Source organism: Capsicum annuum, chromosome 7, assembly GCF_002878395.1.
Source record: "Capsicum annuum cultivar UCD-10X-F1 chromosome 7, UCD10Xv1.1, whole genome shotgun sequence".
Classification (NCBI taxonomy): domain Eukaryota; kingdom Viridiplantae; phylum Streptophyta; class Magnoliopsida; order Solanales; family Solanaceae; genus Capsicum; species Capsicum annuum.
The window spans coordinates 208374189-208395924 of record NC_061117.1 but is presented as its reverse complement, the minus strand read 5'-3'; the positions used below and the strand labels follow the sequence as shown (position 1 = coordinate 208395924).

Sequence of the window (21736 nt, the reverse complement as noted above, 5' to 3'; positions counted from 1 at the left end):
CTCAACAGATATATAGTATTGAAGTAAGTTAGATAAAAAGAGGTTTGCATATAATAGCTTGTGTCGTGTAAGATTTAGAGTCCAGTCTTATAAAGTTGTTATGACATGCTATATTGTTTAGAGTAGAGTATTGATTGATCAAATACTCGAGCATTCGTACGATGAGTGTAGTAGAAATGAAGATGTTAAGATGGATGTGAACATACAAAGAGAGACAGATCAAGAACAGTGATATTCAAACAAGGATGGAACGATGACCTCTATAGTGGACAAGACGACAAAAGCAAGCTATAGTGATTTGGTTATATCAAGACAAGATGCTTAGATGTTTCAGTAAAGAGGTCGACGTAGGTCTAAGAAAAGGTAGAAATAAGTTAAAATAATATTGATAAAAGGTGATTTAATAAGACGTGATTAACCTACACTTTCTTTCACACACACAAAAAAAAATACTCTTTCCTCTCAATTTAATTGTTTTAATACGATCTGCCCTAAAGTTTACTAACAAAACAATGGAAAACATCTCAATCTTATAATCTCAAATAGTAATATTTAAATTTTATGTTATTAAATTTGTCATGTAAAATTTTAAAATTAAAGTATTTACTAAATATAAAAAGAATGTTTCCGCAGGACATTAAAAAAAAAAGCAAGTAAGAAACTTAAACTAGAATAACGGAATTAATGTAAACCAAATAGTAGTTAGACTTCCTTTGACTCATTAATCAAACCATTCTCAACTTAATATTTATGTAAACAAGATTAAGCAAAATCCTTTTTCCACTAACCACGTCGTAAAAAATTAATTATAAAACCCAAATACTCCAATTTATGTGGGCCCACATTCATAATGCGGGAAAGAAACTGACACTCATCTCCCATTCACTCTCATCACACTCTCCCACACGCGCTCTCACATAAACTCTTCCATATCCATCCTAGCAACAATAACAAAGCGCCGGCGAACGTTCAAGCAGCTGATAAAGTTGTTGATATGTGAATAAAAAATTACGAAATCAAGTTGTAAAAATAGTTTTTTACATAAATGTCAAACACGACTATGTATGATAAAATTCTTTGTGATTCAATTCTTTTTTTGAATTCCGTACAAAGTGGGAGTTTTAGTAGGCATTTAGCCATGAGAATTAATAATTTTGAAATCGGAGTAGAATTCGAGAGAAGGTGGGAGTGGTGTCGGTGGAGGATAAATTGCAGGAAGTTAGATTGAGATGGTTTAGTCATGTGATGAGGAGAGACACGGATGCCCCCGTTCGTAGGTGTGATAGGTTGGCCTTGGACGGTTTCAAGCGGGGTAGGGGTAGATCGAAGAAATACTTGAGGGAAGTGATTAAATGTGACATGTAGCAGTTACAGTTGACTGGAGACATGACCCAGGATAGGAAGGTATGGAGGAAAAATATTAGGATAGAGGGCTTTGGTGTCCTTGTTTGGCGGTGTTCAATTTTTTGGTGGATGTCATACCTATGTTATTTTATCATGTTCCATGCATTTTTTTCTGTATATACTGTCCTTTGTCTTGTGGTATGGACTGTGTACACTCTACCCTCCCCAGATCCCACGATATGAGAATATACTGGGTTTTTTATTGTTGTTGTTATTGAAATCGGAGTAGAATTGTATTGAGCATATTTCGTTGGAGCAACTTTTTTAGACACTTTTGAAAAGACAAAGACGAAATAGTGAGATGAGAAAAAGCGAAAACAAGTTGAAGATTATTTTTACTTTTTTAAAAATAATTTCAATTTGTATTTGAAATTTTTATAGCTAAACAAGATATCCAGAACATTTTTTTTTTTTAAAAAACAGAATATTTCTCATGGCCAAACAATGCCTTACTGCATCAGGTGGGTCTTTGACAATATGAGCGCGTGTCTACCACTTACCAACAAAGCGAGTCTCACATACCTGATCCCCTCGACCAGATCGTAGTACAAAAAGTAACAAAAATAAACCGGTCGGTCTTTATGTTCTAGAGAGAGAAAGTTGTGTTTTTTCTAGAGAGAGAAAGTAAGAAAAAAACTCAAAGCACAAAAGCACAAACTCATTTGTGAATCAAATATTTATACCCACCAAGAATTTTATACCCATCTTTTTTTTTTTTCCTTTTTTTGTTTTATCTCACCCACTTTTTTGCTTTTCTTTAATATATATAATCAGAGAATGACAGAGTCAAATACTATATACTATATTCTTCATTACATATTTCCATGTGGGTGTTGCAATTTTCAAGAAAAGAATAGATTTTTGATGGGTAGAAATAGAATTAGAAAGAGAAAAAGAAAGCTAATTGGGTGTTTTTGTTTGTGTGTTCATAATTTCATAGTACTACTATACTATTACTACTACTATATGAATTTCAAGAAAATGTTATTTATTACTATTAGGCAAATCTCACCACACATCTTAATCACCAGTACTTTGCAGTGTGATGGACTTTTTTTTTTTTTTTTTTACTTTTGAGGGGGTAAGAGAGAGAATAGATAATGGGGTTTTTCAGTTGTATATACTTTGTGGGTGTGTTTAATTTTGTCTTTTCGTCAATACCAAAAGTAAGCAACCCCCAAAATTTTTCCTCTTTCCTCTTTCTATATCTCACTCTCATTAACCCTAATTTAGAGAGAGAAGTAAGCTAAAAAGGGGTGATTTTGATGAATAAAAATGGTGGCTGCTGATGTTTTTCTAGTTTGGTTTTTGATTATTTGAAGTTCAATTTGTTTGGGGTGAAGTTAAAGATTTGAGCTTGGTGGTGCAAAATGGAGTCTGCTGCTGCTGCTGTTCCTATGGCTGTTGCTACTGCTAGTGATGGTGTTGGGGCTTCTGATGATGTAGAGAAAAAGAAGCCACCTGAAGGAGGGGAGCCTAAGGTTAAGAGGAAAATGAAGACTGCTTCTCAGTTGGAGATTCTTGAAAAGACTTATGCTAGTGTGTTATTTTTCTCTTCTCAATCTTTCTTTTTTTTTTTTTTTTAAAAAATACTGTCCATTTTGGTATTAATGGATTATTGTTGGGTATCATAGTGTTTTTATGTTATTAATTTTTGATTAGTTATAGATGTCTTTTTTTTTTTTTTGGTTGCATTTGGAGTTATAGATTGTTGAGAAGACTTGTTTGTGCTTGTGTGTTGTCTTTCTATTTTCAGTCTTCTAATTTTTATCTTTCCCATTTTGGGGTTCAATTGATTATTGGGTATCATAGTTGTTTGTGCTATTGATTTTTGATTAGTTATGATTTTTTTGGTAAGTGTGGTGTTCGGGCCAAATTTCACGCACCTCGACTGATTTCACGGGTACGTGCCCACGTCCCACCAACAACATGTGCGAGGTAACTGTATCCACCAAGACTAGGACATACACCTACTGTTTTTCTCTCTGCTGGTTATTTGAACGTGAGACCTCGTGATTCTCACTCCACTTTGATCACCAGGCCACACCCTTGTGTACTAATTTTTGATTAGTTATAGATTTTTTTTTTTGTTGTTGCATTTAGAGTAATGGATTCTTGAGAAGACTCATGCTAGTGTGTTATCTTTCTCTTTTCAATCTTCTTCTTCTTAATCTTCCTCATTTGTGTTTTAATGGATTATTATCGGGTCTCATAATGTTATGTTATTAATTTGATTAGTTATAGATGTTTTTTGTTTTATTTGGAGTTATAGATTCTTGAGAAGACCTATGCTAGTGTGTTATCTTTCTCTTTCAATCATCTTTTTTTTAAAAAAAAATAAAAAAAAAATCTTCCCCATTTTTGGTTTTAATGGATTTTTGGGTATCATAGTGTTTATGTTGATAATTTTTTATCAGTTATAGATGTATTTTTGTTGCATTTGGAGTTATACGCTGCAAATTAATGGGGTTGATTTTTTATTTTTTTTAAAAACTGTGTAGCTGATACTTATCCTTCAGAAGCGTTGAGAGCAGAGTTGTCAGTAAAATTAGGCCTCTCTGATAGGCAACTGCAAATGTGGTTCTGCCATCGGAGGCTCAAGGATAGAAAAGCTACGCCAGTGAAGCGGCAGAAGAAAGAAGAAGCTTCACCTGCTGCAGTGGTTTCTTCTGGTGGACAAGTGGATGAGATGGCAGCAGTGAGTGGTGAAATTGGGAAGGAGCATGCTTCTGGTTCTGGTTCGAGAGTAATTCCCCTTGGTGGTGGTCTCATGGACTTGCAGGTTCAACAACAGCACCACCAGCGTGTTGTTCATCGGCCTGGAACTGCAGTTCCTAGGTTTAGAGCTGAAATGCCAGCTTTGAAGAGATATTATGAGCCACCTCAAGCCATATCCGAGCTTCGGGCAATCGCATTTGTGGAAGCGCATTTGGGGGAGCCACTAAGGGAAGATGGACCTATTCTCGGAATGGAGTTTGATCCCTTGCCACCCGGTGCATTTGGTGCACCCATTGGTAAATTTACTTCCCATGCTTATTTCCTGTCTTCGTTTTACGAGAAGTGTAGCCTTGCAATGTGCATTAAGTTTGATGGCCAGTGGATCAAAGTGTTCCATGATATTTCTGATTCGTATTCTTCCACTGATGATAGTCAATAGTGCTAGGGTGTAATAATTTACTTCCATTTCCTTTGGTATGTTTCTACCTGAGTAATAAAGTGGAAACCTCCGTCACGATTGATTAAAAGGAAAGTTGCCCAGCGATATTTGTTCAAATCCAATTCGTGAAGACAGAGTAAATACAACAAATCTAAGGAAGCAAGTCCTAGGCCTCACTATCTATCACTTAAGAAGGCAAAGGAGAGAAGGTTTGATTGAAAGTAGTACATCTGCATGGATTTGTCGTTAACGATTTGACCGGGACACATCCAATTGGAAGTCTAACAGCAACTTCTTTGGAAGGAGCTCCAAAAAAGAGTTGACTTCAGAGCAGGGAATCTTGGCACAAGTTATGGCGCACCTCTACTCCTCATAATCATATTAATTACTGTTGATTGAAGATACTGATCAGGAAAAAAGGGTCTAATGTGGATGTACGCTATACTCTAGTTTTGTGCAAAACAATGGGAACAAAGTATTACAAACTATACTACAACTCATGCTTGCTTAGATATGGGAAAAAATGAAGACAAAGTAACTGTTCAGTGTGACTTGCTATACTTCTAAGGAAAACTAACAGGAGCCAGGCTAGGTACTGCTCCCCTTTCTGGGAACCTTCTTTCTATCGAATATCCGCATTTAATTAGAAACTTCAAAAGAAGAAAATACTCAATTACAGCTTTAATATCATCCATGATGTGTGCAAAGCTAGGCTTGGCTCTTGTTGGAACATGGACTCTAGACAACTTGTTACAAGACCCCATTAGCCCAGGTCAAATGATTCAAAAAGACCAAACAATAAGCCAAATCTAGGAGAACTAAGTGCTCGTTTTGGCCTCAACCTTGCTGCTGGAGCTATGCCAAGTGATTACTTAAAGCACGATGAAAGTATAATTTTAATTTACTTATAAAGAAAAATTAAGTGTGTACTTAATTTCTTTGGCTTTCCATTTTCCTCATGAGTGTTTTCGTGGTCCTCTCAAACTTACCATATACTCTCCTTTTAGAATACTAACAGCTGTTTTAACTTCTAGTGGTGAGAAGTACTAATGGAAAATTAGTCTTGAGAAAAGAAACCTTGTGTACATGAATCAGCGGGACCAATTGAACTTTTGTAACTAATTTGCATCTTCTTGATGCCTTTAATGAAACATTTACTTCATCACCCAAAAAAACAAAAATAATCATCGGCAACAATTATTAGTCTCTTATGTGTTGGATTTTTTTTTTTTTAAGGATTAGCAGGAAATGCTGCTTTCCATATTACTTTTTCAAAACCCAAAAAAGGTAGGTAAAGGGGAGAGAGAGGGAGAGGGAGAGGGAGAGAGAGAGAGAGGGAGAGAGCTGTGATTGCTTTTCAGGCCGCTTAGGGAACTAGTAGGAGCCTCAATTTGATGAACACTGATAAACTTAAAGGACATGTGACTTAAATTGAGGGGCTGAAGTTGGACTGACTTATTATATCAAAAATTTTAAATGTATCTGTTTCACCAGTATCTCATGTATATTTGTGTTTCTGTAAGTTGATATGCTGGTATTTCAGAAAATGTAAAGAATGATCTATTGTCGATCTTCCTTGATCTTCATTTCTGTTGGTTATTTTGCTCAGTGTTATATGCTTTTACAGATGTGGTCCTTATGTTATGAAGGTATGTTCAGAGTTGATGAGTGTTTTTCTTTCTGCATGCAACAGTGGCAGACACGCAGCACAAGCCAGCTGGACGACCTTTTGAAGCTCAAATCTATGAGAGACAAGATGTTAATTCAATAAAGGTCAGCCTCTTCACTTACTTATTCCAATCCATATGTGTTAACAATGTTCAGATCTTTTTTATGATACAATTAATAAATCTAGTGGTATGGACTGCGTACACATTACCTTCCCTAGACCGTTGTGGGAATACACTGGGTATGTTGTTGTTGTAATTAATAAATCTAATTAGATGAGTGATAAAATGTGGTGTTTGTATGAAGAAAATGATGTCATACAACTGATCCAAAAAAAGAAATGAAGCCACCCAATGCTTGTATCTGCTAAAAATCATGGATTCAATTCCTGCTCATGTGGACTAATTTTGTCGGACACCTGCTAAAAAACATGAAGATTTCTAGTACCTGTGCTGGTAGGGTAGCAGGTGTCCGACAAAATTAGTCGAGGTGCACACAAATTGGCTCGGACACCATGGGTATTAAAATAAGCATGGAAGAGGATATTATTACTGTATAGAACATTTTTTCTTATTTGAAGCTGATACCTTTTATCTAGAGGCGTATTCAGAATTTCGATTGGATGGGTGCACTATTTTGAAAAGGTGGATTTAAGATGTAAATTTGACCAATTTGACCTTTAGATTCTTATCATTTAACCTGTTAAACTTTTAAAATTATAGGTCCAGAATTAATTCAGATCTTTTAAATAGTAATTATATATATATATATTTCATATCGAAGGTATTGAGATTTCTTGAATCCATTGACCGTCTGTTATATCATCCATTGCTAGTAGTTTTAATATACACATTTGGTTTAATGATATAAAAAAATTATAGTGACAAAAAGTTATGAACTTTTAATGTGACAACCTTGAAAATTTTGAAAGATTAAAGAAAAAAATTAATTAAAAAGCAAAATTGCTACCAATAACCATTTAGAAATGTGCTACTTAATTTTGTAAAGGAAAACAAAATAAGACATATATAAGATTTAATTTCTGACCTCACTAAAAGAGGTGCACTCAATCATAATCTCATTGTATGATACTTCGAGTGTGGGTTCACACATCTGTATTTAAGTATGTTTTTTTAAAATATAACACTACTATCAGTTTCAAAAAATATAACACTACTCTATATAATCTAGAGAGGAGAGCATGGGTTCACATGAACCCGGTGACCCCTACCTAGATTCGCCCCTGCTTTTACTAATCGAAGGAGAAATCACATATAAGATCTAGGGTCTATGGGGCTTGAAGCTCAAATTAAGTGTGGCCTTCATTTAAGAATGGCACAAATGGAGAAAAAAATTCAAATATGTATTTGTAGTGCAATACTTATAATAAGAATGAATAGCATATATATGGACAAAGAAATTGAAATATGTTTTATGATAAAGTGAATATCTATTTCTTAGTGTCGCCTCTTTAGGATTTTGCTCATTGGCAAGGAAAAATATGCCTTAAGAGTGAAGCGCCCACTAAGTGAATGAAGCGCTCAATGCCTCAACATGTTTTTGCACATCGCTTCAGAGCTTCAGCGCACTTTAAGCGCGTCTTTGACAACACTGCTTTTATCTACTAATGATTGTTACACAATTTAGTAATGTAGGTTGGTCCAGGTTAAAGATCTCAACAGTGCTCCCAGATGTGGATAGGTTCTTTTAGTTTTAGTTTTATAATGTCGTCTTTTATTCTTCTATTTCTTACTTTTATAAAATCTGATCGAACTTCTAAACTTGCTTGGTTTGGAATAGCAATATTGCCAAGTGGATGTAATCCAGACATGAAAATTGAGTAAATGTGATATGTCTCTCTTATTGGGTCCTCATCATAAATTTGTAACGTAGGTTGGTCCAGGTGAAAGATCTCAACGGTGCCCCAAGATGTGGATAGGTTCTTTTAGTTTTAGTTTTATAATGCCGTTTTTTGTTCTTCTATATTTTACTTTTATAAAATCTGATCGAACTTCTTAACTTGCTTGATTTGTTGAATAGCAATATTGCCAAGTGGATGTAATCCAGACATGAAAGTTAAGTCAAACGTGATATGTCTCTCTGATTGGGGTCCTCATCATAAATTTGTACATACTTTACTTCTGTTGCGTATGATTATATGATTGGTGTAATGGAAGGTTTCAGGTTCTGCAACATCATCGGACACTTGTGATTGAATTTACTTAGCATGAGTGATGTAACTATTCTCAATGCTGATTCCTGGTTAATTCGAAGGGTAAAGGTGAAAAGAGTCACAAATTGATGAAGGAAAGAAGATCATGTCGTAGTTAAGGGCTAGTTTACAACAACAACAACAAACCCAGTGTATTCGCACACAGTGGGGTCTGCGGAGGTTAAAATGTACGCAGTCCATACCACTACCTCCGGAGAGGTAGCAAGGTTGTTTCCGATAGACCCCCGGCTTAGGACAAAGAATAATAAGCAAATTCATAATAGAGCATGAAACAAGATGGCACAATAGAAATGAAACACCCACACAGTAATACCCTATACTAACAAACCAAAGGCCCCCTACCCACTTACCCCCACCCCAAAGCTCTTCTAACTACTGACTGTGACCCACCCACAGGCACTAACCTTCTACCCTAATCCACGTCCTCCAAACCTTCCTATCTAGGGTCATGTCCTCCGTAAGCTAGTTTAGGACATGTAAAATGCTTGCTGTTGTATCCTTTTGAAATAACTAAAATTTGGAGCTAAAGAAATTATAAAAGAAAAGAGGATTTACATGTTTATCAGGTATAGCATCTTTTGATTCGGATGAAAAGGATTCTTGGTGACAGTTGATGTAAGATAGACTCCTACAGTATTGAAGGAGAATTAACAATTCAGAAATTTCATGCCAGGGTACTACAAGGACTTTGCGTGAATACCAGTTTCTTCCAGAACAACCATCAAATAGAAGCAACAGCTATGAACAATCCATACCATCTCATTATTACAGTTCAACTGAAGTTCAGAGTACCAGAACCATGTTATCAACTGGGAGGCATGGGAGTGAGCAAGTGGCCTCTGGATATAGTATTCCTGGTCAGATACCAACTTTAAATCTTCTGCCTCCAGGGAGGCAAGGTCACATATCTCCAGCTTCTGCTGAGGCTGAGGCTGCTCCACAGAGATCTCTTGTGAACATAGAAGTGGAGGCTAATTATAGTGGTCAGCCAATGATGAAGTTGGAGAGTCCATTTATGTCTTCTGATAAAAGAATCATCCATGACGAGGAACGGCTGGAGAGAAAGCGAAAGGTTTCAACAGATACCTATTCTTCTTTTGAATCTAGTGCTAATAATATTCTTTTAAAATTTTTACAAGAACACACATAAAAACATATTTTACTTACCCTTGTCTGAATATGAAAAATTTGTTATTATCTTCTAAGATTTTCCTTAAAGAGGTGGACAGAAATCCTTAAAGAGCTTTTTTCCTTAGAGAGTTATTTCCCGGCTCATGTTTTGGCTTTTATAGCTGTTTACATGTCTTTCAGAGTGAAGAGGCAAGAATTGCAAGGGAAGTGGATGCCCATGAGAAGAGGATCCGGAAAGAGCTTGAGAAGCAAGACATGTTACGAAGAAAGGTCTCTCCTCCTATTCATCACAAAATAGATTTGGGATGGATGTGTTATTTATAACGTGCAATCATATTTATTCTTTTGATACATAAAACAACTCATGAATGCTATGCCAGTGCTAATCTACAAAATGTATAGATTCCGTGTACAGTATAAGCATCCAATCAAACTAGGCAACTATTCAAAAATGTAAACGGGTGTGTGTCGGATTCGCCAAAGCTAGTGTACTTTTGGAGAATTCCGACATGGGTGCGGCATCGAAAGTGAAGAGTCCGCACAACTTAGCCTGTAGGTATGTTTTGTTTGCATCAGAAATGTGAATGAAACATAAAGAAGATTTATGACCTGAAGTCCTTGACCGCAGATTTTCAATTACCTAGAAATTATCTTTTATTTCTCTATCTCTCTCCCCTCATATAACCAAAAAAAAAGTTACTTCTTTTATATAGCTCGCTGATTACTTAACCTCCAACCTGCTATTTGTGTTTGCCACTGTTCTAGGCAGTACATGTTGAATGATAAAATTTGTAATCTGAGGCTGACATCTCTGTGACAAAATCATAATGTAGTAGAAGGTGATCCAAGTCCTCTAAATCTTATTAATTGCTTATCTGCAGAGAGAAGAGCAAATGAGGAAAGATATGGAGAGACAGGACAGGGAAAGGCGGAAAGAGGAAGAAAGACTGGTCCGTGAAAAGCAGCGTGAGGAAGAGAGGTATCAGCGTGAGCAAAGGCGTGAGATGGAACGAAGAGAGAAGTTCTTGCAAAAAGAGTATATGAAAGTAAGTTATTTCGAAATTTCTTTATCAGAGGTACTCCTCATTCTATAGTTATAGGCAGAAAATTGAGTTCATTTCCTCCCTTACTTCCTGTAGGCAGAAAGAATGAGGCTTAAAGAAGAAATGCGCCGAGAAAAGGAGGTTGCAAGGCTTAAAGCGGCTAACGTAAGGGCTACCGCCCGAAGAATAGCAAAAGAATCAACAGAATTAATTGATGATGAGCGTCTGGAATTGATGGAGCTAGCAGCCTCAAAGAAGGGTTTGCCCTCAACATTGTCACTAGACACTGAAACTCTACAAAATCTAGAAGCATTTAGAGGTAGTTCCCTTAACATATACTTAACATGTAGTAGAAGTTTGTCTTGTATATTGATCTGCAAGTTATTTGCTATTACCTGAAAATAAGCTTGGTAAACAGCCTCTTGCAGAAATGTAAAGTAAGGCAGCGCACAAAAGATGCCTTTCCTTAAACCCAGAGATAGCTTAGTGCTCTGGGTTGCTCTTTATGTGCTGTGAAATGTTTCTTTTCAGAGTCATACACGTGTGCTTCAGTCTTTGTTGACTTCTGCTATTTAATGAAAAGAATGTTCTTGTCTTTATTACTGAGTACTCCTTTCCATCCCATTTCATTTGACACTACTTTATTAGACGCATGATTTGAGATGTTATTTTGACGTGTCTATTATATAAGGAGTCAGAAAATATATATGTTATTTGTTTCTGACACTGCTTTGATGCTTTTCCGTGTGGATGATAGCATGTTTTGCCTACTGATGCCTTTCAATAGAAAACTGAATTCCCATCTCCATCACTCACTTCTCTCTTTTTATTTAATCTTGTATTTCCTTTTTATTGTATGATTAGAGAGTGGATGGTCTTCGAGTATTAGTATCTCATTCCCTTATCAGATGCAGTTGATTGGCATGCTCAATGACTTGTCATGTACTGAAATATCATGTTTGCTTTCAAATGAGCACTCTTTACTCAGAAAGTCGTAAGCTGTGAGCTATTCATTTTTCTTTTCTCCATTACTTTATGTTTTGCAAAAGTATTTGAGAAGTTTAAATGGCCAATATTTTGCTCCTTCCTTTTGATCAAATTTGGTTAAATGATGTGCAATTTTGTGATCATTAAGCTTTGGCTGACTTAAAGTTGATTCTAATGAATTATGCAGTTGTATGAATCTATTTGATATGTTTTGTTACGATCTTTTGGGGAAAGGATCAATTCACAGGGTAAATTTAGCTCGTTAAAGGGAGGCTGAAACCTTAGAGTTCAATGGAAGAGAGAACTCCACTCTCTTCAACTCGTTAAAGGGAGACTAAAACCTTAGAGTTCAATAGAAAAGAGAACTCCAATCTCTTGCTTTTTGCTGGAATACGACTTATCAATTTATTCTCCAAAAACCCCTTTAAATAGGAGTATTACATCAATAGCCTAATCCTTATGAAAGTAGGAAAAATAAAACCCTATTCTTGAAAGTCTAATCCTTATGAAAGTAGGAAATATAAAACCCTATTCTAGAAAGTCTAATTCTTATGAAAGTAGGAACTATAAAATCCTATTCTATAATAATAAATAAAACTACTAAAATATAATTAAATATTTAATTAATTGACTTCCACGGATCCACAACATTACTCCCCTCACATTGAAAGAGCTTGTCCTCAAGCTCGAATTCCAGGGAATAGTGTAAACTGAATCATCCAATTCCAGCCCTAGCCAACTTTTCTTGAAATTGACGTTGATAGATTTCAATTTTACCAGTTTGCCGGAGCATGACTAATTTGCCCATATACTGATAATTCCATAATTGTGCTTCTCCCAACATGGGAAACTCAACCATTCCAAAAAATTGTACACAATGATGTGCCCAAATTAATGGACCGTTGGTGCCATTATAAGTAGAAAAATCCATCTTTGCATACCTTGGTATGGTTAGACGTGAATTACCACTTGTTGGATGATTCTGATCGGCTAGTTGAGTAGGCGATGTATTGCCTTTCGTAGAAGATATTGTTGATTTGTCAATTGCCAGGGCGCTACACGACTCAACCCTATGGATTGCTGATTTTGTGGAGCCAATTCCCAAGCTAGACAATTGCTCTTGGATGACTTGAACAATTCTTTCACAGAGACGTTCCTTTGCTGCAATTTTAGAGTCCATTAGGGTTTCTGTAAGCGCGCGCTCTTCCTGGAATCTGAAATTGATTTCATCGCCCATTGTGTTAGGCTCTGATACCAAATTGTTATGATCTTTTGGGGAAAGGATCGATTCACAGGGCGATATATAAATTCAACTCGTTAAAGGGAGGCTGAAACCTTAGAGTTCAACGGAAGAGAGACTGAAACCTTAGAGTTCAATAGAAAAGAGAACTCTAATCTCTTGCTTTTTGCTGAAATACGACTTATCAATTTATTCTCCAAAAACCCCTTTAAATAGGAGTATTACATCAATAGCCTAATCCTTATGAAATTAGGAAAAATAAAACCCTATTCTAGAAAGTCTAATTCTTATGAAAGTAGGAAATATAAAACCCTATTCTATAATAACAAATAAAACTACTAAAATATAATTAAATATTTAATTAAGTGACTTCCACGGATCCACAACATGTTTCCAGTAATATATGCTTACAAATGCAAGGAAATATTTTACATTTTTTTTTTTTTGGAAATATATTGAGAGCACTTGAATGGCCTTTGTGCTCCCTTTTTAGGACTAATCAATATCAATTGTTCCTTGTAGTTCCTTCATAATAACTATTTTCTATTCAGGATGCTAAGTATCCAAAATCTATTTATGCTTCAGATATGCTCAATGAATTTCCACCAAAGAGTGTTTGCTTGAGAAGGCCATTCGGAGTTGAGCCATGGATATGTTCCGAGGAGGACGTGGGTAATCTTTTAATGGTGAGACCATTTGTCACCTTCTTCTTCTTTAGAACATGCAATTCTTTTTTATTTATCGTTTTATTTTGAGGAGGTGGAGCACATGTTTGTCCTGTGATGTTGCTGTATATTGGTAAAAAGACAAATGATATTCTGTGATTAAACTCTTATTTTAACATTTTGTCAAATTCTCCTCCAACATTTTAACTTTCCACACTGGGAAGTCCGTGCCTTATTTTAGTTTACTAGATTCTTGAGGTTGTAGTTTTCCCAATTGATACCTCCCTCTCTGGTAGTGGCAAACTCTGCAATGTCTGTCAATTCAAAATTTTAAGTCCCAAAAGGGGGAGTAGCATAGCGATTGTCGATCGAAGAGGCGGAGTAACAATCTTGAGTATCAAGGTTCGGATTCCAGGAGAGATGACTTGGTGAATCCTTCCCATTTGTTTAAGCTTTCATTGGTAGAATTATCTAGTATGTGTTGGTGAAGTAGTAGGTACCGGTGAATTTGTCGAGGCATGTGCAGGCTGACTGTGACACCACAACACAACTATTCCTCAGTCCCAAATAAGTTGGGGTCGTCTATATGACTCCTCATTTTGTCATTTAAACTCATATCGTATCATCATCATAATAAATAAAATAAAAGTGAAAAATACGTTTTTTAATATATTATTATAAGAATAAGAAAAGCTCCACACGAGTCTATAATATGTCTTTTTCTTCCATTGAGCCCTATCCTTAGCCAAGTTTGTATTAACACCAAGCAATTGCAGGTCTTCTGAGACCACTTCCTTCTATGTAATTTTAGGTCTACCCGTCCCTTTTTAACACCTTCACTTACCGTGGTTTCACACCTACAGATTGGTGCATCTATAGGTCAATTACATGCCCAAACCATCTCAAGTGACCTCATATTTTATCCTCAATGTGTGCTACTTGCATTTTCTGGCGAATAAGGTCATGTCTAATCTTATCTAATCTGGTATGACAACACATACATCTTAACATGCGCATCTCCACGACAACACCTTTCCAAAAAGAAAAAAAGAAACGGCTATATATGTTAAAGGTGTCTTTGCTCATCCCTTTTGACTGTAATTTTACCAAGATCTCCAACTAGTTTAGAAATAAGTCCATCCTAAAATGAAAACATTTTACAATGTTTGAGTTGGCTGATAAAAATTTGGAAGGCAAGGGGTATTAAAATCAGAGGTAACTATGAACTTTGTAAAGATATGGCACTCGGGCCTGACTCAAACCCCTAGCGGTCATGAGGGGAGGATTGTCCAAGTCCATAAGCGGATCACCAGTCCACTCCCCAACCAATGTGAGGCACTAACCACGCTAGCACCCCCCTTTACACCCAGTCCATTCCCCAACCAATGTGAATACTCTAACCCACTCTTTCACCGACCCTTCACGCCCAGACCCAGCTGGAGCGTGGAGCGTGGATCGGGGGCCCAAACAAGGATGGACTGGCTCTAGTATATCTATAGACTCATACCATGTAAAGATTTGGTACTTGGGCCTAACTCAACCCCAGAAGCTAGCTTATGAGGGGAGGATTGTCCAAGTCTTTCACAATCAAAATGTGAGACTCTAACCCACTCTATCAAACTTATTAAGCTCCCATTGGTAAAAACCTTGTGTTCATAGACATTACTGTTGATACTCGTTTTATTCTGTCCATCAGCAGTAATTTTTTTTTTTTTTTTGGGTATGTTGACTGGAGTATGTTAAACTCATGGATCTCCTACAGGATTAATTCTCAACCAAATTATATGGTGAAATTAGCCGTATTAGCATCTGAGTTTTCGGGTTTATGAATAGGGACATTTTCTAAGGATATGTTTTTCCCTCCACCTGTTCAGGTTTGGAGATTCTTAATTACTTTTACTGATGTTCTCCATCTCTGGCCATTCACTCTGGATGAGTTTGTACAAGCATTTCACGATTATGTAAGTTCCTCATTTCTTTTTTTTGGATCTACAATTTTGAATTTTTCCAGATTACTTGCATGGGTATAATAACATTAGGACACCCTATTATCAGGAACCAAGGCTGCTCGCAGAGATGCATATTGCTCTTCTCAAATTGATAATAAAAGATATTGAAGATGTTGCTAGAACACCTGCCGGTGCAGCGGCTGCAAACCCAAACAGCGGAGCAAATCCTGGAGGCGGACACCCTGATATTGTTGAAGGGGTAGATTTTTCATCATGTTGGTTTTTGCTGCTTGTCTGGTTAGGAATGTGATGTGTTTCGTTGTCAATCATTTTGAAATGTTTTAGTCATGTACTTTGTAACAGGCGTATGCATGGGGTTTTGACATAAGAAGTTGGCAGAGCCACTTGAATTCCCTGACGTGGCCAGAAATACTGCGGCAATTTGCACTCTCCGCTGGTTTTGGGCCTCAGTTAAAGAAATCAAGTGTTGAACCAGCTTATCCACGTGATGAAAATGAGGTATGTCTTCCTTTCCTTTCCCTTTGTTCATCTCCTCCACAAGAATTGGTCTGCCTTGTTCAGCTTATTAAATGCCAGTCAATTTCTGTATTGGCGCAAAAAGCTTGCACTGCTAGTTAGGTTAGAGGTTGTTGATAAGCTTTGTTCCCGTAATTTTCTTGCATATTCAGTAGTTTAAGCAATCCAGTAAACATTCTGATTGCTTGCCTAGACTGATTCATTGATTTGAATGTATCTTAAGGGGGCTACCTATCTCAAAAATATAAAATAAAATAAGATAAAATAAAACTATACATATGTATGGGATGATGTTGTGTTTGGCAAGAAATCTTTTCCTATTCATCTTCTACTTTTAATCATGTATGGAAAGTGTTCAATATAGTAGTATGCTAGGTACCTTTTTTTATTTGTAATGGGGTTGTTGGGGTTATCTTGTGCAAATATAGAGTATTTCACCAGATGTCCGCTATCTCCCACCAGTACAAGTATTGGGTAGCGTGTTCCATCAAGGACTAGGCAATACTTGGTGATGCCCAGTTTCTGGAGTTTCAGAACAAGTGATTTGTTAAACTCATGAGTTGTGTGATTTGATTCCTTTTTACTCATGTGGGTTCTTTTATTATGTCACCTTCAACTTCTTTGTACTCATGTGGGTTATTTTATCATGTCACCTCTAAATTGGTTGCTACTACAGTGTAAAAATGGGGCAGATATCATTTCCAACTTACGGAGTGGAGTTGCAGCTCAGAAAGCAGTTGTCAAAATGCAAGAGAGAGGTTTCTCTAATCTGCGGAAATCTAGGCATCGATTGACACCTGGAACAGTCAAATTTGCAGCATTTCACGTTCTTTCACTTGAGGGAAGTCAGGGCCTTAATATCCTCGAAGTTGCTGAAAAGATTCAGGTACTTTTGCTGATCTTTATTATCTGGAAGTTGGTGAAAGATTTAGGTAATTTGATGATCATGTTGTTGCTGTTTCCTGCTCCCTTTTAGCTGACTATCTTTTTCTTATGGGTGAAGAAATCTGGTCTTCGGGATCTGACAACCAGCAAGACACCTGAAGCATCTATTTCTGCTGCATTATCGAGGGATACAAAGCTTTTTGAAAGAACGGCTCCTTCAACATATTGTGTACGTGATCCTTACAGAAAAGATCCTGTTGATGCTGATGCCATTCTTTCTGCAGCCAGGGAAAAAATTCGATTGTTTAAAAATGAGTACGTGAATGGAGAAGAAGCAGAGGATGTTGAGAAAGAGGTTGATAGGGATGATGAGTCTGAAAGTGATGCTGCTGACGATCCTGAAGTTGATGATTTAGTCTCCGAGTTAAAATTTGCGGAGACTCCTGAATCCCATAAAACCGGCAGAACTGATGGAAAGAATTCTAGTTTTGACTTGACACGGACGCCTGAAGATCTTAGTATGCAGAACTCAACAGGAATAATGCATTCACAAAGCTTCAGGGAGTCTAAACCCGTAGGAACTTCTGGTGACCAATCAACTGCAGGTGATGTTGATGCAAGTAATCTCAATCAAGAAAATGCGGTCATTGATGAAAGCAATGCTGGTCAAAAATGGGTTCAAGGGCTTATGGAAGGGGAATATTCTGATCTCACTGTTGAAGAACGCCTTCATGCCCTTGTTGCCTTGATTGGTGTTGCAAATGAGGGGAATTCTGTTCGCCTTGTATTAGAGGTTTGTTGATAATGATGTCTTGGATATTTTCCTTGTCAATTGTCCTATCAGTGAACTAAGTCTGAAATCTTTTCAGGAGCGACTGGAAGCTGCATCTGCATTGAAGAAGCAGATTTGGGCTGAGGCACAGCTTGATAAACGTCGTTTCAAAGAGGAGTTCTTACTGAAGGTACAATATCCATCCATTAGAAACAATGGTGAACAGTTTGGGTCAGTTACTTCCGTCGAGGCCAGGCAAAGTCCATTGCTTGCTGTTGGTGGCCACAATGGGGTTGCAGACATACTTTCACTTCAGCAGGAAGCCATGCATAAACTGCCAGATGAACCCATTAATCCTAGTAATGCTGCTGTTGAAAAGACTTGTCCAATGCAAGAAATTTATGGAGGTCAGGATAATTCGCAGCTCCAGCATTTTGCATGTGTTGCTGAAAAGTCGCGCTCCCAGCTTAAAGCTTATATTGGCTATAGGGCGGAAGAGACATTTGTTTATCGGTCTCTGCCCCTTGGTCAAGATCGGAGACGTAACCGGTATTGGCAGTTTGTCACGTCACCCTCTCGTTATGATCCGGGCTCTGGCAGGATTTTTGTTGAGTTATGTGATGGTAGATGGAGGCTAATTGATTCCGAAAAGGTAGTAGAATTCAATTTTTAGTGTCCATTTAAGCATTCTGCATCAGCGGCTTTTGTACGGCAGTTATGCCTTTGGTGCCATGATTTGATTTGAGGGGGCTAATTTCACCTTACCTTATTTGGATTATGTCAATAGGCAATTCCCCCCTCCCTCCACCCCGTTCTTTTGTGGTAAAATCCTACTCAACACCTTTGTCCAGGATCCAACAGTGGCTCTTTCACTGATGGCTCTCCTGGTTACTTGAACCACCATCCTTAATGGCTGGTTGTGGAGGGTCCTTAACATTAGGCTATTTCTCCCTTGTCTTTCACAGAGGGATTTCTGGATTATGTTTTTTCCCCTTTTCTTCAATTCTTAGAGGTTATATTTATAAGCTAGTAGATTAACATACCAGTTAACCATATTTATTAGTTGGTGCTCCTAGAGCTGCTATATAGGCTCATGATAATGACTCGTATATATTTATTTATAAAAACCTATTTCATCTACATGTAGGATTTCAATGCTTTAATGGCTTCTTTGGATATTCGTGGACTTAGAGAATCTCATTTGCATTCAATGCTTCAAAATATTGAAGCAACTTTCAAGGAAACTGCTAGGAAGCATAAGTACACTGACGAAAAACTTGGAAACTCCGTTAAAGAGGATACTTCTGAAAGAGTACCTAGCAATGATTGCTGTTCAAATACTGATAGCTTGAAAAGCACTACCTGTATCTCAAACCGTGAAACACGAGAACCTTCAACTTCCTTTCTTATTGGTTTTGGGAGGAACAAAATGGAAAACACCAATGCCTTGAGGAGATACGCAGATCTGGAGAAGTGGATGTGGGAAGAATGTGTTGATTCCCAGTTTCTATGTGCAAGGAAGTACGGAAGGATGAGAAGTGAAAATTTGATCGGTATTTGTAATAATTGCCATGACACGTACTTCTGGGAAGATAAACACTGTCCTTCTTGTCATAGGACATTCAGTCCGGTAAAGAGTTCATATTTTATTGAGCATGTAGCTCAATGCAAAGAGAAATTGGAGGATCTATTTTTGCCTCTGTGTATTTTGGACTCATTACCTGCGCTTCGAGTTAGATTGCTAAGGGCGCAGTTAGCTTCAGTGGAGGTAACATCCTCTATTCTACATCATTGGATCTAGTCTCTGTCTTCTGTATTGACTTCTGAATGAACATTTTGCTTGTGATTCTTCTATATATGCTTTTGATTTCATGGAAGGTGATATTCATTTTATAGGCCTGTATCCCTCCTGAAGCTCTTCAGCCTGTTTGGTCAGAAGTATATCGAAGATCTTGGGGTTCAAAGCTGCATATTGCTTCAACAGCTGGTGACCTCCTTCAGGTCCTCTTGTTGTCTATAGTTTTGCTGGTTCTGAGGCATAGGATTTCCTGCTTGCTGATCATTTTTATCCACTTGAATTCAAAAATTTACTGAGATCTCTCTTCATAAAAGAAGAGAGAATATCAAGAGAAAGACCTAATAATTTCTGAGAGTCGCTGCTTATCATGAACGAAAAGCACACCCTATCTGACCTCAGTGTTGTCTTTTCCTTTGTGTCAGTTGGTTCTTAGCACATTTATTGTAGAAGTGCTTTAAATCTGAACAACATGTTATTAACCGTCTTTTCCTGTGTCTTGTCTCTTAGATTCTGACATTATTGGAAGGTGCTATCAAGGGGGAATATTTAATATCAGAGTATGAAACGACAAGTGAGTTGCTGGGTGCTGTTAGCAACTCCAATCTTGACGGGATGGCGGTGTTACCTTGGGTTCCTCACACAACATCTGCTGTTGCACTAAGGCTTATGGAACTTGATTCCTCCCTTTGTTATACACAGCAGCAGAAAGCTGATTCCTTGAAAGATGACAAACCCACAGATTTCATTGTAAGCTACTCATTCCGTTGTTCTTACCTAATAGATAGCTCATTCATGAGATTTGAAGAATGCTTGCACTTTAATCGTGTAATTTTGTTTCAAGGATTTAATTCTCTTGCGTCCTTCCTACATTTCTCTCACTTGAACCCCAGAACATGATTGATGAACATTTCCCTCATTGAATCCATGATAATGTTTTAGATTATGCCAGTTGGATTCTTTGCCTGCATGTTTTCTTTTTCTGCTGGATTATTTCATTTACACATCGATTTATTCTGTATGTGCCTCAGATTAAAACAAATTATGATGAGCTGAAGAGAGTTGCGGGGATTGTATCTGTTGAAGGTCGTGAATATGAAAAGCTAGAACCAGATTTTTTGGTTAAGGTAGGAGGCAGACATGCTAATTCAGCACAGGGGCGTAATCGTGTAAGAGGTGGAACTCATTGTCGCATCCGTGGAGGCAAATCTCAGAGAAAAGTCGATGCATCCAGATCTGAATCTGCCCAGAGAAGTTCAATGAAGAACAATGACAGATTAGACCACCTTCTTGCCTGGAAAGGTCGAGACGGCGGCAAAGGAAGACGTAAGAAAGGTCGTCGCTCAGTTCGTAATAGACAAAAACCAATGAAGAATGTGGAAGAGGTCACTGTAGAAGAAGTGCCCCTCTCCAATCAGCAAGATTGGAACGAAGTTGAAGATGGAGAAACACCTCAATTTGAGGCGCCTGATAATGACTCTGATTCTGGAACATCAGGAAATGAAGATTATAAAGGTCAAGTAACCATCGATGACTATGAAGACTTAATGGTTGATGACTACGGTTCTTTCACTGGTAGAACTGACCATGCGTCAGCCAGTGTGAGTTACAGCATTGGCCGACCTTATACTGAAATTGCTGAAGGTGGAGATGGTGTTGGTGATTACGAGGATGACCGTGATGAAGAGGATGATGAAAATGTCCAAGGATACTTTGATGGTGAGTTCGAGGAAGAGGGGAATAGATTTGGGGATGAAGAATACGTTGAAACCCCAAAAAAAGATTCAGAATCATCTTCCGAGTATAGCGACTGATAACAGTTCATGAACATTGCATTAGTCGCTACTTGAGTTGAACCAACCCAAAGGGTATTTCCTCCTCATGAACGTGAAAGAGAGGAAGGTTGACGGATAAATTCTCTATAGGTCTCCGATCCGGGTTCTTGTTGAGAGCTACAGCAATACAATGTTGTTGTGAAAGCATCATTAGTTCAATTCTAACTGTTAATAGTTAGCATCCAACTTGAAAATAGTACAGCATCCCTCCTTACACTAACATATGAAGTATTACATCGCGTGTAATCTAATGTGGCAAGATAAGCCTTCTTTTTCCAGTGCATAGTTTGTACCCTTTCCAGTTTATTTTACACGAAGTTACTGATCTGACCAAATAATAGCTCTTTCAGTTCGTAGACTGGGCTTTCAACTAAGTGAATTTAATCTAAAATGAACCCAATTCTTACCAACATGATACAGCTGCCAACTCTATAT

General features: G+C 37.4%; 1 protein-coding gene across 2 annotated transcripts; it reads left to right on the top strand.

Annotated features, from left to right (window-relative positions):
• The first annotated feature begins 1986 nt into the window (after positions 1-1986).
• LOC107878378 (homeobox-DDT domain protein RLT2) lies at positions 1987-21579 on the top strand. 2 transcript variants are annotated; one of them, XM_047415406.1, is made up of 18 exons: positions 1987-2943; positions 3906-4418; positions 6255-6334; positions 9136-9534; positions 9774-9863; positions 10475-10639; positions 10733-10955; positions 13449-13549; positions 15403-15489; positions 15584-15736; positions 15841-15996; positions 16691-16900; positions 17018-17692; positions 17769-18323; positions 18819-19439; positions 19568-19672; positions 19977-20216; positions 20498-21579. In XM_047415406.1, the coding sequence occupies exons 1-18, from the start codon at positions 2775-2777 to the stop codon at positions 21278-21280; spliced, it is 5325 nt and encodes a 1774-aa protein (XP_047271362.1). In that variant the 5' UTR covers positions 1987-2774; the 3' UTR covers positions 21281-21579. The 2 variants fall into 2 exon arrangements, with proteins under 2 accessions (XP_047271362.1, XP_047271363.1); XM_047415407.1 differs by lacking the exons at positions 1987-2943; positions 3906-4418 and adding an exon at positions 4624-5153.
• Positions 21580-21736: the final 157 nt, after the last annotated feature.